The following is a 16,762-nucleotide window of genomic DNA, read 5'->3' as shown; positions in this document are numbered from 1 at the left end:
CCCACATCAGGAGGAAGAAGAGCAAGAAGAGGACGAAACAATGCTGAACAAAGGGGGGTATGATTCTGCGTTGCCAGATGAGGTTGCTACTGAAAAGGTTTGTAATGAAACTCAGGCTGGAACAATGGAAAACGAGGCCCCCAACATAGGAGACAACCATCAGACACATGTTGAAGACCAGGCGGGTCAATCTAATCCTGAAGAAGCCCAAGGCAGGGGAAGAAAACCCAGGAAGAAACATGCGAGGCCCCAACCATCTGGTAGAGCTCAACCTGTACCACAAAACAATAGTGATGCACATGCTGGTAAGTACATGAATTGTAGATCCTAGTTGAAATATTGAATATTGTTGGGACTGTGTTTTACCTGTCATAAGATGTTTGCTAATTAAAAAATTAATCATATGAATGCTTTATGTTGTAAAATTAGATGACGATGCAGGTTGTGGGGTTCAAGGCCAGAGGTATCATCAAAGACCCCATCCATCTGGACAGAAGATTCTTCCACCTAGGGAAGAGAATCAGGCTCCAAGGGTGGTTGTTCCTAACCCTCATGACCAGGATGAAGAACCCACTGAGTATCAGTATCATTCTGAAGAGCTGCACACCCTACCTGGTTCTGATTCTGAGGATGAAAACCCGGTATTCCCTCAGTATAATCCAGATACGAAATTTGGTAAAATTAGACTGGAATTAGGAATGGAGTTTGGCACGATGCAGCAGTTTAAGGATGCAGTTAGGAAGTACAGTATTCAGCTGGGCAGAGAGGCCTTTTTTCTCAAGGTTGAACCACACAGGTGCAGGGTAATATGTTACAATGAAACTTGTCCATGGGAAGTTTACTGTGCAAGGAGAAACCAGCCCTCGAGTTACCAAATCAAAACATTGGTCGATGAGCATACATGTCCAAGGAGTAACAAAAGCAGGTCAGTGACGTGTAAATGGGTGTCCGAGGAGTTGATTAGCAAGATTAGAGTCTGTCCTAATTTGTCTCATAGAGAGGCTCGTGATATGTTCAAGGTTGAGTTTGATATATGTGTCGGAGAGAGGATGATGTTTAGGGCAATGGAGAAGGCTAAGGATGTCATTGAGGGCACAGAAAGGGAACAATATTTGAAGTTAAGGACTTACTTGAATGAGCTCCGTAAGGCCAATCCAGGATCCACCTGCCGTATGAGCACAACCCCACAACAAGAAGGGTTGCCTAAGTTCAGAAGTCTTTACATATGTCTAGATGCCTGCAAACGAGGATTCAAGCAAGGATGTAGGCCTTTTTTATGCCTTGATGGAGCATTTTTGAAGGGTTATTTTGGGGGGCAGCTGCTGACAGCCGTGGCTCAAGATGCAAACAATCATCTATTCCCAGTTGCATATGGAGTAGTTGATGCAGAAACAAAGAATAATTGGAAAGAATTCCTGGAGTATTTGTTGGAAGATATCGGGGATCACAGGCAATTTGATTGGCACTTTATGTCTGACAAACAGAAGGTATCTTGTCTGTAACTTGTGTGTTAAGTTATTTAATACTATATGCTGACTAACTTAGTTCTTGACAGGGCCTAATTCCTGCTCTACAAGAAGTTATGCCGGGGGTTAATCACAGATTTTGTACTATGCATATGTGGAGGAATTTCAACAAGCGCTGGAAGGACTTAGAACTCAAGCAGTTGCTATTTCAATGTGCAAGGGCATTGACTGATCAAGAGTTTAATGAAGGTATGGATGCTATCAAGAAAATTAATACTTCTGCCTGGGAATATCTTTCTAAGTATGAGCAAGAAACTTGGTCAAGATCAAGATTCTCAACTTGGCCTAAAGTGGATAACATAACCAATAACAATGCTGAGTCACTTAATGCAACCATGGTGGGGCTAAGAGGCAAGAGCATCATTACCATGCTAGAGGAAATTAGATATTACCTTATGAAGACGATGGCAACGCATAAAGATGCACTCATGGCCTACACGGGGAAACTGGCTCCTATCCAAATGAGCAGATTGGAGAAGGAAAAGAAGGAAGGAAATTACTGGGAGGCTTAATGGGTGGGAGACGATGACCACAATGTCTTTGAAGTCAGAAGGCATGGTCGAACAGTTCGGGTCAACACTCAAGACAGGACTTGCACTTGTAGAAAGTGGCAACTCACAGGTCTGCCGTGCTGTCATGGAGTTGCTGCAATTCAAAGAAAAAATCAACGTCCAGATGAGTATGCCCACCATTGGCTGACCATGGAGGCGTACAACAGAACATATCAATTTCACATCAACACTGTCCCTAGTCAAGAATACTGGGCTGATGCAGAGGGCCTCCCGTGTCTCCCTCCACCTTATAAGAGACCAATAGGAAGGCCTACCAAGAAGAGAGCACGACATGAATCAGAGAGTCAGAGTGGGAGCCAGTACAAACTCAAGAGGAGCTATGGAAAAACAAGTTGTAAATATTGTAGAAAGGTAAATAAAAACTCATTTCTTACACAACTGTTGTTGTTATCTGTTCTCTTCAAGTTGATCTGATGTTGTTTTTTGTAGGTGGGACACAATTCCAGGACCTGCCCTGATAAGAATCATGTTGCAGCTGGGGCAGATGCAGATGCACAAGAAGCACCTCAATCAGGTCAGCCAGCAACAGGAGGAGTTGTTCCACCCAGGGGCTTACAAGACATGTCAGACTCAGAGCAGGAGATGTATTGGGAGGAAACCATGGATGCAGTCGAAGAGGAGCTCACACAGGGCCATCCACACTCTGAAGCTGATGAAGAGGTAGCACATTCTTCAATAATTGCTCTTTACACTAACTTCAGATCTAGTACTTAAATTTAATTTACTGTAGGCAAACATGAACACCTCCGGTTCAACTAGTCATCGTGAAGGAAGGAGAGCTACTAGATCTAACCTTGCAAGGAGAGCAGCAAGATCTACCAAGGCTGCTGCAACAACTCTTCAAACTCCCTCCAACACTGCTGTGGCTGGTGCAGCATCTACTATCAGGGAAACAATCAGGGTCAATATGCCTATCAGGAGAACCCCCTTAGCCCAACCAAATCTCAGGCCCACAGCTACAGCTACAGCAGCCCAACACCATGTTAGGCCCACAGCTCCAGGCCCACAAGCCACTCCAAGGCCCAACCCACCATTTAGGCCCCCACAAATAAGGCCCGTCGCACCATCTGCAAATGCTGCTACTGGTTCAGGAGTTCCAGCCTCCACAATGACTCCACTTGTGTCAAATGAAACCATGAATGGAGCATCTAAGGCAACCACCTCTAGGTTCTCAAGGTTTATGCCAAATCAGTCAGTTTGAAGGAGACTTTGCTATATAATTACTTCATCTTTTGGGTTATAACTTGATCTGTAGTTCCCCTTTGTTGGACAACTTGAGTATTTTGGGTTGTATGTTGTTATTTAGTATGTTTGGTATTTAGTTATAACTTTATCCAGTTTTTGGGAATGTATGTTGATATTTAGTATGGGTTATTGCCCTTTGTTGGACTCTTTGTTTATTTTGGTATCAGCTATGAAGACTGATTAGCATGTATAGAGTATTTTGGTTGGAACAGTTTGTGCTAATGCTTGATGTTATGCAGACCAGTTGTCTCGGTTTTTATCTTGTCCTTTTACCAATTTTGATTTTTTAGGTCTATTTGAACTTATTTAACATGTCTGAGTTGCCTTTTTGGTTAGTTGCACTTCACTCCATTCATGATTTTCTTGGTGATGCAATAAAATTCTAGTCACAGGTCCAATTCATTAACAAGTAAGCAAAATAACCACAGCAATGTCAACATAAATAGTATGCAACAATAACACATAACAGTCATCAATAAACCCTGTCCTGCATGCATTCGTTGTCCTATCTAACCAAACACATCAAACTCAAACTCAAACTCAGTACAAGTCCACCCAGTACGAAACACAGAAGCAATTCAATTCTCTTCATCTGCTCTATCAACATCTTTCGATCTCTCTGTGTCGTCTCACTCTCAACACTGGTAAACCTCCCTTCCAATACTCCACATGCATTACATCCTACTGTGCCATTCTTACAGCATTCCTCCACCCCAGCAGATTCCTCACCCGTTTCGTCCATCCATTGAAAATAACAGCACCCACTGTTCTTCGTCTGCCCAACACAATAACCATTCATCAAGCTCAGTTGTCGATGGGGGGAACAATTGAAGCACAAAATTCATACTTACCTTCCACAGAGGACACCTGAAGAACCATCTACCTGGGTTTTTCCTCGTCTTCGACTTCAACGCCACCACCTGAAGACGACAGAAGCATGTGCCATCATATGGCTTGCTCACATGTTCTTCGAGCCCTTCAGATCCACTATTTTCCATATACTGTGTCCTTCGATTATAACTGGACATGACTGAGCTTCCAGCATGCATGGCAATGGTTAGGGTTTTGCTTTATGCTCAATTTGGGGAAAATGTTCATTCTGATTTCTAAATAAGGGAGTAAAGGGAGTGAAGCCTAATAGGGAGGCCACGTTGGACTTCCGTTTGCCACATCACCAAGCGCCGTTCAACGGAGAAGGGTTCTCCTCACGGGTGGTCAGATTTGTACCGTTTTAAAATTTTTGAAGGGTATTATTGTCGTTATCAAATATTAGGGTTATTTTTGTTAGCATTTTAACGCCCAAAATGCTACCTTTTTGGGCATTTAACGCCCAGCCAGGTACCCTGGCTGGCGTTTAAACGCCAGTTTTCCTTCTTCACTGGGCGTTTTGAACGCCCAGCTTTTTCTGTGTAATTCCTCTGCTGAATGTTCTGAATCTTCAATTCTCTGTGTTACTGACTTGAAAAGACACAATTTTTAAATTTTTTTAAATTTTTAATGATGAGAAACAATAAAAAAAATGCAATAAAGATCTAATAAACCATACATGCAAGACACCAAACTTAGAAGTTTGTATACTAAGGACTATAACAATTTAAAAATGCATGTAAGAAACAACAAAAGACACAAAATAAGAGAAATCAAAGATCAGAGCACTGAAATCATCAAGAACAACTTGAAGATCAATGAAGAACATAATGCATATATTCGAATAGACTTTAAAATTAGACCCTAGACTTAAACATAAAATATTTTTGATTTTAAGATTTTATAATTTTTTTGTGATTTTTCGAAAATTATATGGAAAAGAAAATAAAGAGATTCAAAATTTTTAATAAGAATTTCAGGAATCATGCAATGTTAGTCTAAAACTCCGGTCCAGGAATTAGACATGGCTTACTAGCCAGCCAAGCTTTCAGTAAAAGCTTCGGTCCAAAACATTAGACATGGCCAATGGCAAGCCAAGCTTTAGCAGATCATTACTCTCAACAGCAAAATTGATAGAATTCAATAAACTCTCATGATGATAAGTTGAAACCTCGGTCCAAAAGTTTAGACATGGTTTCACAACCAGCCAGACTTCAACAAATCATCATGAAACTCTAGAATTCATTCTTAAAATCACTGAAGAACAGAATAGAATTTTTTTTTTATTTTTGAAATTTTTTTTCGAAAATAAAAATTAAAAAGCTTGAACATAAAATAAAATTACCTAATCTAAGCAACAAGATGAACCGTCAGTTGTCCAAACTCGAACAATCCCCGGCAACGGCGCCAAAAACTTGGTGCACAAAATTGTGATCATCAATGGTGCCAACAACTCGGTACACACAATTGTAATCTCAACTCTTTATCACAACTCTGCACAACTAACTAGCAACTGCACTGGGTCATCCAAGTAATAAACCTTACGCGAGTAAGGGTCGATCCCACAGAGACTGTCGGCTTGAAGTAAGCTATGGTCATCTTGTAAATTTCAGTCAGGCAGATTCAAATGGTTATGGAGGATTGATAATTAAAAGATGAATAAAATATAAAATAGGATAGAGATACTTATGTAACTCATTGGTGAGAATTTAAGATAAGCGTATGAAGATGCTTTGTTCTTCCTGAACTTCTGCTTTCCTATTGCCCTCTTCCAATCATTCATACTCCTTTCCATGGCAAGCTTTATGTTGGGCATCACCGTTGTCAATGGCTACTTCCCGTCCTCTCAGTGAAAATGGTCCAAATGCACTGTCACCGCACGGCTAATCAGCTATTGGTTCTCGATCATGTTGGAATAAGATCCATTGATCCTTTTGCGGCTATCACTACGCCCAACACTGGCGAGTTTGAAGCTCGTCACAGTCATCCCTTCCCATATCCTACTCAGAATACCACAGACAAGGTTTAGACTTTCCGGATCTCAGGAATGGCCTCCAATAATTCTAGCCTATACCACGAAGGTTCTAATCTTAGATTAGAAACCCAAGAGATACACATTCAAGCTTGATTGCATGTAGAACGGAAGTGGTTGTCAGGCACGTGTTCATAGGTAAGAATGATGATGATTGTCACGGATCATCACATTCATCATGTTAAAGAATGAATGGATATCTTAGAGAAGAAGTAGGCATGAATTGAATAGAAAAACAACAATACTTTGCATTAATTCATAAGGAACAGCAGAGCTCCACACCTTAATCTATGGTGTGTAGAAACTCCACCGTTGAAAATACATAAGAACAAAAGGGTCTAGGCATGGCCGTGAGGCCAACCTCAAATGTGAACAGGTCTATCAAAGTATGATCAAGTGTGTCAAAGGTATCCCAAATACAATAGCAAAACGTCCTATTTGTAGAAAACTAGTAACCTAGGGTTTACAGAAATGAGTAAATGATGCAGAATCTACTTACGGGCCCACTTGGTGTGTGCTTGGGATGAGCATTGAGGCTTTCACATGTAGAGGCTTTTCTTGGAGTTAAACGCCAGCTTTTGTGCCAGTTTGGGCGTTTAACTCCAGCTTTTATGCCAGTTCTGGCGTTTTGACGCCAGAATTTCTATGCTGACTTGGAATGCCAGTTTGGGCCATCAAATCTTGGGCAAAGTATAAACTATTATATATTGCTGGAAAGCCCAGGATGTCTACTTTCCAACGCAACTGAGAGCGCGCCAATGGAACTTCTGTAGCTCTAGAAAATCCACTTCGAGTGCAGGGAGGTCAGAGTCCAACAGCATCTGCAGTCCTTTTTCAGCCTCTGAATCAGATTTTTGCTCAGGTCCCTCAATTTCAGCCAGAAAATACCTGAAATCACAGAGAAACACACAAACTCATAGTAAAGTCCAGAAATATGATTTTTATTTAAAAACTAATAAAAATATAATAAAAACTAACTAAAACATACTAAAAACATACTAAAAACAATGCCAAAAAGCGTATAAATTATCCGCTCATCACCAGCCAACATCTGCACCCCATTCGTATGTGCACTTTGGCCTAAATCCTGTGTATGAGACTCCTGTTATGTGGCTACCTGATGGAGTACCAGTGGGACATCATATGGCAATGTATGATCGTGCAGAGGAGTAGTAGATGACCTTTCAACTTTTGATGACGTTCCACCTGACTTGAGTTTTGAAGACTTAGAACGTACTTTCCCTCGCTTTAGTAGTTTAGAGGGACTAGGTGAGTATAGAGTCTAGGCTAGCCTGGGCTCCAGCTTAGGGACTTCTTTAATAGGTCAGGGCCTGGGATGTTGTATGTATATATATGTATATAGTTATTATCTAGTTATATCTAGGAGTGTTCTAACTAAAAGTTTATACTTAAATAAAAACTGGATCACGGAATGTTATTAACTGCTTAAAATGTATTTATGTGTGGTTGTTTATAACTGTTTTATCTGTTATCAGTTGTGTATTGATTATGAATGAATTCGTCTAGTAACCCAAACGTTTTCAAAAAAAAATACCTCGCAAATTAACTACGTTTTTAACAACGAATCAGGCTCATATGATAAATAATGGATAATAATTAGGAAGACAAGTTGGTAGCCCTCAGTTTCCGGTATGATCTAGACATACTGAAAATTGGGTCGTTACAAAGGGTAAAGAGAACTACTCCATAATCAAAGAAAACATTTCATCAAACACATGGTAAGCATTACTAAAATACATATTCAAATTGCAATTAAATTGAAATTAACAAGTACCCACTAACAATTATCAACATACAATCACTCAAACAATACAATTAACCATGAAAATAATCAATGTAACATTAACAATCCAAAATTCACAAGATTCATGAAATGGGTATAAAATGACAATTGACAAGAAAACATAAAACTAACACAAGATCTAAACAAAATTATGCTAAGGAATTCAAATTAAGCAATCAAAACTAGTAATTAACAAGATCCAATTCAAAATTCAACAAGGAAAGATCAAATCAAACTATATCTAGAGAGGAACAAGGGTTTCTCTCTCTAGAATAACAAAAATAAAAAACTAGCTAAAAATTGTGTTTAAGTGTGAATGAATGATCCCCCCTTTCCCCTAGCATCCTTGGGTCTTTTCCATGCAGAACCAGCTTGAATTTGGGCCTCTTGAGCCTCAGAAATCGCCAGGCACGATTTCCTTTAATGAGGTCACGTGCAGCTTCTCACGCGTACGTGCCATGCGTGCGTGTGCGCCGATTGATTTTGTGATCCACGCATGCGCGCTAGTGTGGATTTCTCTAATCTGCACGGATGCGCTGATCTTTGCGCGCCGCTTCCAGCTGTCCATATCCACGCGTGCGCGCGAGGTGCGCGTGTGCGCCCATGCTGAAATTCCCGAAATCCAAATCTTCATGTTCCTTCCTCTTGTGCATGCTTTCTTTCTCTCTTCTAGGCCATTCTTGCCCCATAAATTACTCAACAAACACGTCACGGCATCGAATGGTAATAAAAGAGGATCAAAATATAGCAATTTTAAGGCAAAAGAAGCATGTTTTCCATTATTAAGCAATATTAGAAAGAGAACACAAAACCATGAAATTCTTGTGAATAAGTGTGAAAAATATTGACAAAACCCCCCAAATTCTACACAATATAAACCACAAAATTGGGGTTTATCAAATCTCCCCACACTTAAACTAAGCATGTCCTCATGCTTAAAAATAAAAAGACCAAAGATCATGGTAAGAAAGGGTTTATGAAGTGCAAATTTCCTAAATGAATGTATGCAACTAATGTAAAATCATCTATCTCCTTGGTCAAGGGTAAATCTATCCTCCAAGAATAGATATGAGCATACGGGGTGAAAATGATATGTAGTTCATAAATTCTACCAATTTGAACATTACTATGAAGTGCATATAACTTGCTAGATGAACGCTTGTGAAAGTCGAGAACAAGGAGTTGAGCATCGAACCCTCACCGGAAGTGTATCCGCTCTATTCGCTCGAGTGTATAGGGTTCGTCACTCAATCCTCTCCTAATCATGCTTTCCAAGATTTGTCTTTCATCTAATAATCAACAATTACTTAATGCATGCTTACAAGTATCATGAGGTCTTATTCATGGGTTGTAATGGGGCTAGGGTGAAGGTAAGGATGTATATGGTCAAGTGAGCTTAAAATTTGAATCATTGATTATCCTAAGATCCCACTAGACACATAGAACAACCTATACAACTATAATACAATACCTAGCTACCCATGCGTTTCACTTTTTTGCATACTCATGCATTCTTTTCAATTCACATCCCATATGCATTGTTATTGTTACCTTGTCTTGGGGCATTTTTGTCCCCTTTCATTGCTTTCTCGTTTTTCCATATTTTTGTCTCTTCTATTTTTTTTTTCTATTTCTCTTTCTTACATTCTCATGTATTCACAAAATTTTTTTCTTTTTGGTCCCCTTTTTCTTGGAGTTTCATGTACAAAAGTTTCAATGCATATGGTTCAATCATTCAATACATGAATTTGTTCCCAAATCCCAGAATTTTCAATTACAATTACAAATACACCTCTTTATATCTACCCAAGTTCCCAAGTAAACCCTCCCATTTGAATGATACACACCTCCACTTACCTAAGCTAATCAAAGATCCAAATCAAGGGATATTCATTGTTTTTCGCTTAGGGTTGTTGATGTGCTCTATTTAAGAACAAAAAGGTTTATCATGGGCTAAAAATTGGTTAGCAATGGTAGATAAAAGGGTTAAGGCTGTTTAGGAAAAGTGGCTATTGAAATGATGGCCTCAATCATATAAATGCATTCAGACAAAGCAAGGATTACAATCATAGAGAGAGAATAATGCACACAAGAATGGGAATTAGTGGTTAGAAGATATAACCACACAATAGGCTCAAAACTCACTTGCTTGTGTTCTTAGCTCAATCACTATGTTCCAAAATACGTTCTTGAAGCAAGTTCACCGCAAAGAAAATTTTTCAAAATTGGTAAGGTACCTCGAAATTACAGTTTCTTGGAGAAGAAGTCATTATTTTGACCAAGTAATTCTATAGAGACTAGCTATCATGCAAAGGGTATTTACAAGCAAGACTAACTACAAATGCAATGTACTAACTACTAAGCAAAAGATAAATCCATGGGTGTTGAAAGGAAGAGATTGTTACCCATGGAGATCGGTCGAACGACCTCCCCACATTTAGAATTTAGCGCGGTCCTCCATGCTAGCAATAATGTGCAAAGGGCGGTCGGGACCAGAACCTTCACTGTCCCCTTCATCAAAGCTCCCATCACTTGGGTTTGAGATGGATGTGAATTGATGAGCGGATAATTTATACGCTTTTTGGCATTGTTTTTAGTAGAATCTAGTTACTTTTAGGGATGTTTTCATTATTTTTTATGTTAAATTCACATTTCTGGACTTTCTTATGAGTTTGTGTGTTTTTCTATAATTTCAGGTATTTTCTGGCTGAAATTGAGGGACTTGAGCAAAAATCAGATTCAGAGGTTGAAGAAGGACTGCTGATGCTGTTGGATTCTGACCTCCCTGCACTCAAAATAGATTTTCTGGAGCTACAGAACTCAAAATGGCGCGCTTCTAATTGCGTTGGAAAGTATACATCCAGGGCTTTCCAGAAATATATAATAGTCCATACTTTTCCCAATTTTAGATGATGCAAACTGGCGTTCAACGCCAGCTCTCTGCCCAATTCTGGCGTCCAGCGCCAGAAACAAGTTGCAAAGTGGAGTTCAACGCCCAAACTGGCACAAGAGCTGGCGTTCAACTCCAAGAATGACCTCTCCATGTGTAGACTTCAAGCTCAGCCCAAGCACACACCAAGTGGGCCCCGGAAGTGGATTTATGCATCAATTACTTACTTCTGTAAACCCTAGTAGCTAGTTTATTATAAATCGGACCTTTTACTATTGTATTAGACATCTTTGGATTATCTTTTGATCTATTGATCACGTTTGGGGGCTGGCCATTCGGCCATGCCTGGACCTTCATTACTTATGTATTTTCAACGGTAGAGTTACTGCACTCCATAGATTAAGGTGTGGACCTCTGCTGTTCCTCAAAGATTAATGCAAAGTACTACTGTTTTCTATTCAATTTATCTTATTTTGCTTCTAAGATATTCATTCGCACTTCAACCTGAATGTGATGAACGTGACAATCATCATCATTCCCTATGAACGCGTGCTTGACAACCACTTCCGTTCTACATTAGATTGAATGAGTATCTCTTAGATCTCTTAATCAGAATCTTCGTGGTATAAGCTAGATTGATGGCGGCATTCATGAGAGTCCAGAAAGTCTAAACCTTGTCCATGGTATTCCGAGTAGGACTCTGGGATTGAATGACTGTGACGAACTCCAAACTCGCGAGTGCTGGGCGTAGTGACAGACGCAAAAGGGTAGTAAATTCTACTCCAGTATGATCGAGAACCTCCAAGATGATTAGCCATGCAGTGATAGCGCATCGGACCATTTTCATAGAGAGGAATAGGATGCAACCAACGACAAGGGTGATGCCTCCAGACGATTAGCCGTGCTGTGACAGAGCATTTGGACCATTTTCCCGAGAGGATTGAAAGTATCCATTGGCACCGGTGACATCCTTACAAAAAGCCAGCCATAGAAAGGAGTAAGACGGATTGGATGAAGACAGCAGGAAAGCAGAGATTCAGAGGAATGAATGCATCTCCATACGCTTATCTGAAATTCTCACCAATGATTTACATAAGTATTTCTATCCTTATTTTAGTAATAATTTCGAAAACTCCATAACTATTTTATATCCGCCTGACTGAGATTTACAAGGTGACCATAGCTTGCTTCATACCAACAATCCCCGTGGGATCGACCCTTACTCACGTAAGGTTTATTACTTGGATGACCCAGTGCACTTGCTGGTTAGTTATGCGAAGTTGTGAAGATATGTTTAGACCATGGCCAGGGAATCAATTTCGAACAATAATTCACAACCTGAGTAACAATTTCGCATACCAAGTTTTTGGCGCCGTTGCCGGGGATTGTTCGAGTTTGGACAACTGACGGTTCATCTTGTTGCTTAGATTGGGTAACTTTCTTTTCGTTTTCTTTTCAAAAAGTTTTCAAAAATTTTTCAAAAAAAAAAATCTTTCGAAAATTTCTCTTTTGTTTTCAAAAAAAAAAAATTTAAAATAAAAATGTTTTCAAAAATATATTTCTTTCTTCAGAATTTTTAAGAATGAATTCTAGTGTTTCATGAAGCATGCTAAAGCCTGGCTGGCTGTAAAGCCATGTCTAAATTCTTTTGGACTGAGGTTTTGGCTTAAAATTGAATGAATTACACTCATATTTTTACTAAAGCTTGGCTGGCTATTAAGCCATGCCTGACCCTTTGATTGGAGCTTTAGACTGAAGAGCATAAGATTCCTGGAATTCATATTAAAAATTTTGGAATCCCTATTTTTCTTTTTCATATAATTTTCGAAAAAACCAAAAAAATTTAGAAAATCATAAAAAATCAAAAATATTTTTCGTGTTTCTTGTTTGAGTCATGTGTCATGTTATAAGTTTGGTGTCAATTGCATATTCATTTTGCATTTTTCGAAAATTCATGCATTCATGGTATTCTTCATGATCTTCAAGTTGTTCTTGGTAAGTCTTCTTGTTTGATCTTGATGTTTTCTTGTTTTGCATCTTTTCTTGTTTTACATGTGCATTTTTGCATCCATAGAGTCAACATTAAAGAATTCTATGTTTGGTGTCTTGCATGTTTTCTTTGCATTAAAAATTTTTCAAAAATGTGTTCTTGATGTTCATCATGATCTTCATAGTGTTCTTGGTGTTCATCTTGACATTCATCGCATTCTTGCATGCATTCATTGTTTTGATCCATAACTTTCATGCATTGCATCATTTTTCTTGTTTTTCTCTCTCATCATAAAAATTCAAAAATAAAAAAAAATATCTTTCCCTTTTTCTCTCTTAAAATTTCGAAAATTAGATTTGACTTTTTCAAAAATTTTTAAAATCTAGTTGTTTTTATGAGTCAAATCAAATTTTCAATTTTAAAAAAATCTTATCTTTTTCAAAATCTTTTTTCAATTTTTTTTAGTTTTTTTCAAAAATTTCAAAAATATTTTTCTTAATTTTACATCATATTTTCGAAAATAACATCATCAATTAATGTTTTGATTCAAAAATTTCAAGTTTGTTACTTACTTGTTAAGAAAGATTCAAACTTTAAGTTCTAGAATCATATCTTGTGATTTCTTGTGAATCAAGTCATTAATTGAGATTTTAAAAATGAAATCTTTTTCAAAAACTAATTTCTATCATATCTTTTCAAAAATATCTTCTTATCTTACCTTTTTCAAAAAAGTGATTGCAAAATATCTTTTCTAACTTCCTAACTTCTTATCTTTTCAAAATTTGTTTCAACTAACTAACTAACTTTTTGTTTGTTTCTTACCTTTTTCAAAACTACCTAACTAACTCTCTCTCTAATTTTTGAAAAAATCTTCCCTCTTTTTTCAAAATTTCTTTTTAATTAGACTAATTATTTTATTTTTTATTTGAATTTTCAAAAAACTACTAACCTTTTTCAAAAACTATTTTCGAAAATCACTAACTCTTTTTCAAAAATTATTTTCGAAAATTCTCTCCTCCTCTCATCCCCTTCTATTTATTTATTCATCCACTAACACTTCTCTTCATCTCACATCTCTGCTCCTATCATCACCTTTGTGTTTGGATTCTTCATTCTTCTTCACCCATATTCCTTTTCTTCTTCTACTAACAATAAGGAACCTCTTTACTGTGACATAGAGGATTCCTCTTCTTTTCTTTTTCTCTTTGCTTTCTTATGAGCAGGGACAAAGAAAAATGCATTCTTGTTGAAGCTGATCCAGAACCTGAAAGGACTCTGAAGAGAAAACTAAGAGAAGCTAAATTACAACAATCCAGAGACAACCTTATTGAAAATTTCGAACAAGTAAAGGAGATGGCAGCCGAACCCAACAACAATAATGCAAGGAGAATGCTTGGTGACTTTACTGCACTTAATTCCAATTTACATGGAAGAAGCATCTCGATTCCTACCATTGGAGCAAATAATTTTGAGCTGAAACCTCAGCTAGTTTCTCTGATGCAGCAGAACTGCAAGTTTCATGGACTTCCATCTGAAGATCTTTTTCAGTTCTTAACTGAATTCTTGCAGATCTGTGATACTATTAAGACTAATGGAGTAGATCCTGAAGTCTACAGGCTCATGCTTTTCCCTTTTGCTGTAAGAGACAGAGCTAGAATATGGTTGGACTCTCAACCCAAAGACAGCCTGAACTCTTGGGATAAGCTGGTCACGGCTTTCTTAGCGAAGTTCTTTCCTCCTCAAAAGCTGAGCAAGCTTAGAGCTGATGTTCAAACCTTCAGACAGAAAGAAGGTGAATCCCTCTATGAAGCTTGGGAAAGATACAAGCAGCTGACCAAAAAGTGCCCTTCTGACATGCTTTCAGGATGGACCATCCTGGATATATTCTATGATGGTTTATCTGAGCTATCAAAGATGTCATTGGATACTTCTGCAGGTGGATCCATTCACCTAAAGAAAACGCCTGCAGAATCTCAAGAACTCATTGACATGGTTGCTAATAACCAGTTTACGTACACTTCTGAGAGGAATCCTGTGAGTAATGGGACGCCTATGAAGAAGGGAGTTCTTGAAATTGATACTCTGAATGCCATATTGGCTCAGAATAAAATATTGACTCAGCAAGTCAATATGATTTCTCAAAGTCTGAATGGAATGCAAGCTGCATCCAACAGTACTCAAGAGGCATCTTCTGAGGAAGAAGCTTATGATCCCGAGAACCCTGCAATAGCAGAGTTAAAATACATGGGTGAACCATATGGAAACACCTATAATCCATCATGGAGAAATCACCCAAATCTCTCATGGAAGGATCAAAAGCCTCAACAAGGCTTTAATAATGGTGGAAGAAACAGGTTTAGCAATAGCAAGCCTTTTCCATCATCCACTCAGCAACAGACAGAGAATTCTGAGCAGAATCCATCTAGCTTAGCAAATTTAGTCTCTGATCTATCTAAGGCCACTGTAAGTTTTATGAATGAAACAAGGTCTTTCATTAGAAATTTGGAAGCACAAGTGGGCCAGCTGAGTAAAAGGATCACTGAAATCCCTCCTAGTACTCTCCCAAGCAATACAGAAGAGAATCCAAAAGGAGAGTGCAAGGCCATTGGATTAATTACCATGGCCAAACCCACAAGAGAGGAGAAGGACATGAATCCCAAGGAGGAAGACCTCCTGGGACATCCAGTTATCAATAAGGAGCTTCCCTCTGAGGAACCTAAGGAATCTGAGACTCATCTAGAGACCATAGAGATTTCATTGAACCTCCTTATGCCATTCATAAGCTCTGATGAGTATTCCTCTTCTGAAGAGAATGAAGATGTTACTGAAGAGCAAGCTGCCAAGTTCCTTGGTGCAATCATGAAGCTAAATGCCAAATTATTTGGTATTGAAACTTGGGAAGATGAACCTCCCTTGTTCACCAATGAACTAAGTGATCTGGATCAACTGACATTGCCTCAAAAGAGACAGGATCCTGGAAAGTTCATAATACCTTGTACCATAGGCACCATGATCTTTAAGGCTCTGTGTGACCTTGGTTCAGGAATAAACCTCATGCCCCTCTCTGTAATAGAGAAACTGGGAATCTATGGGGTGCAAGCTGCTAAAATCTCATTAGAGATGGCAGACAATTCAAGAAAACAGGCTTATGGACAAGTAGAGGACGTGTTAGTAAAGGTTGAAGGCCTTTACATCCCTGCTGATTTTATAGTCCTGGATACTGGAAAGGAAGAGGATGAATCCATCATCCTAGGAAGACCTTTCCTAGCCACAGCAAGAGCTGTGATTGATGTGGACAGAGGAGAATTGATCCTTCAATTAAATAAGGACAACCTTGTGTTTACAACTCAAGGATCTCTCTCTGCATCCATGGAGAGGAAGCAGAAAAAGCTTCTCTCAAAGCAGAGTCAACCAAAGCCCCCACAGTCAAACTCTAAGTTTGGTGTTGGGAGGCCACAACCAAACTCTAAGTTTGGTGTCAAACCCCCATATCCAAACTCTAAGTTTGGTGTTGGGAGGTCTCAACAAAGCTCTGCACATCTGTGAGGCTCCATGAGAGCCCACTGTCAAGCTATTGACATTAAAGAAGCGCTTGTTGGAGGCAACCCAATGTTTATTTATCTAGTTTTATTTTTGTTTTTCATGTTTTCTTAGGTTCATGATCATGTGGAGTCACAAAATAAACGAAAAATTTAGAAACAGAATCAAAAACAGCGGAAGAAAAATCACACCTTGGAGGAAGCACCTGTCTAGCGTTCAACGCCAGAACAGAGCATGGTTCTGGCGCTGAGCGCCCAAAATGGGCAGTATCTGGGCGCTGAACGCCAGAATTGCAC

General features: G+C 38.8%; 1 protein-coding gene and 1 non-coding gene across 2 annotated transcripts; one reads left to right on the top strand and one right to left on the bottom strand.

Moving 5' to 3' along the window:
* Nucleotides 1-407: 407 nt before the first annotated feature.
* LOC148545128 (uncharacterized) lies at nt 408-2,038 on the top strand. Its single transcript, XM_088499046.1, has 2 exons — nt 408-1,487; nt 1,556-2,038. The coding sequence occupies exons 1-2, from the start codon at nt 408-410 to the stop codon at nt 2,036-2,038; spliced, it is 1,563 nt and encodes a 520-aa protein (XP_088355172.1).
* Nucleotides 2,039-14,678: 12,640 nt separating this feature from the next.
* LOC148545127 (small nucleolar RNA R71) lies at nt 14,679-14,786 on the bottom strand. Its single transcript, XR_015900624.1, has one exon. It is a non-coding gene; the product is annotated as a small nucleolar RNA R71 (small nucleolar RNA).
* Between the last annotated feature and the right edge of the window lie 1,976 nt (nt 14,787-16,762).

This window comes from Arachis ipaensis, chromosome B9 (genome assembly GCF_059453495.1).
Source record: "Arachis ipaensis isolate K30076 ecotype BB chromosome B9, ASM5945349v1, whole genome shotgun sequence".
NCBI classification, from domain to species: Eukaryota; Viridiplantae; Streptophyta; class Magnoliopsida; order Fabales; family Fabaceae; genus Arachis; species Arachis ipaensis.
The sequence above is the reverse complement of the archived record's forward strand: the minus strand, read 5'-3'. Positions and strand labels throughout refer to the sequence as shown.

Coding starts and splice junctions, on each gene's coding strand:
- LOC148545128 (XM_088499046.1), top strand. CDS start 408: ATGCTTTATGTTGTAAAATTAGATGACGATGCAGGTTGTGGGGTTCAA. Junction 1,488..1,555: donor TTATGTCTGACAAACAGAAG/GTATCTTGTCTG, acceptor AGTTCTTGACAG/GGCCTAATTCCTGCTCTACA.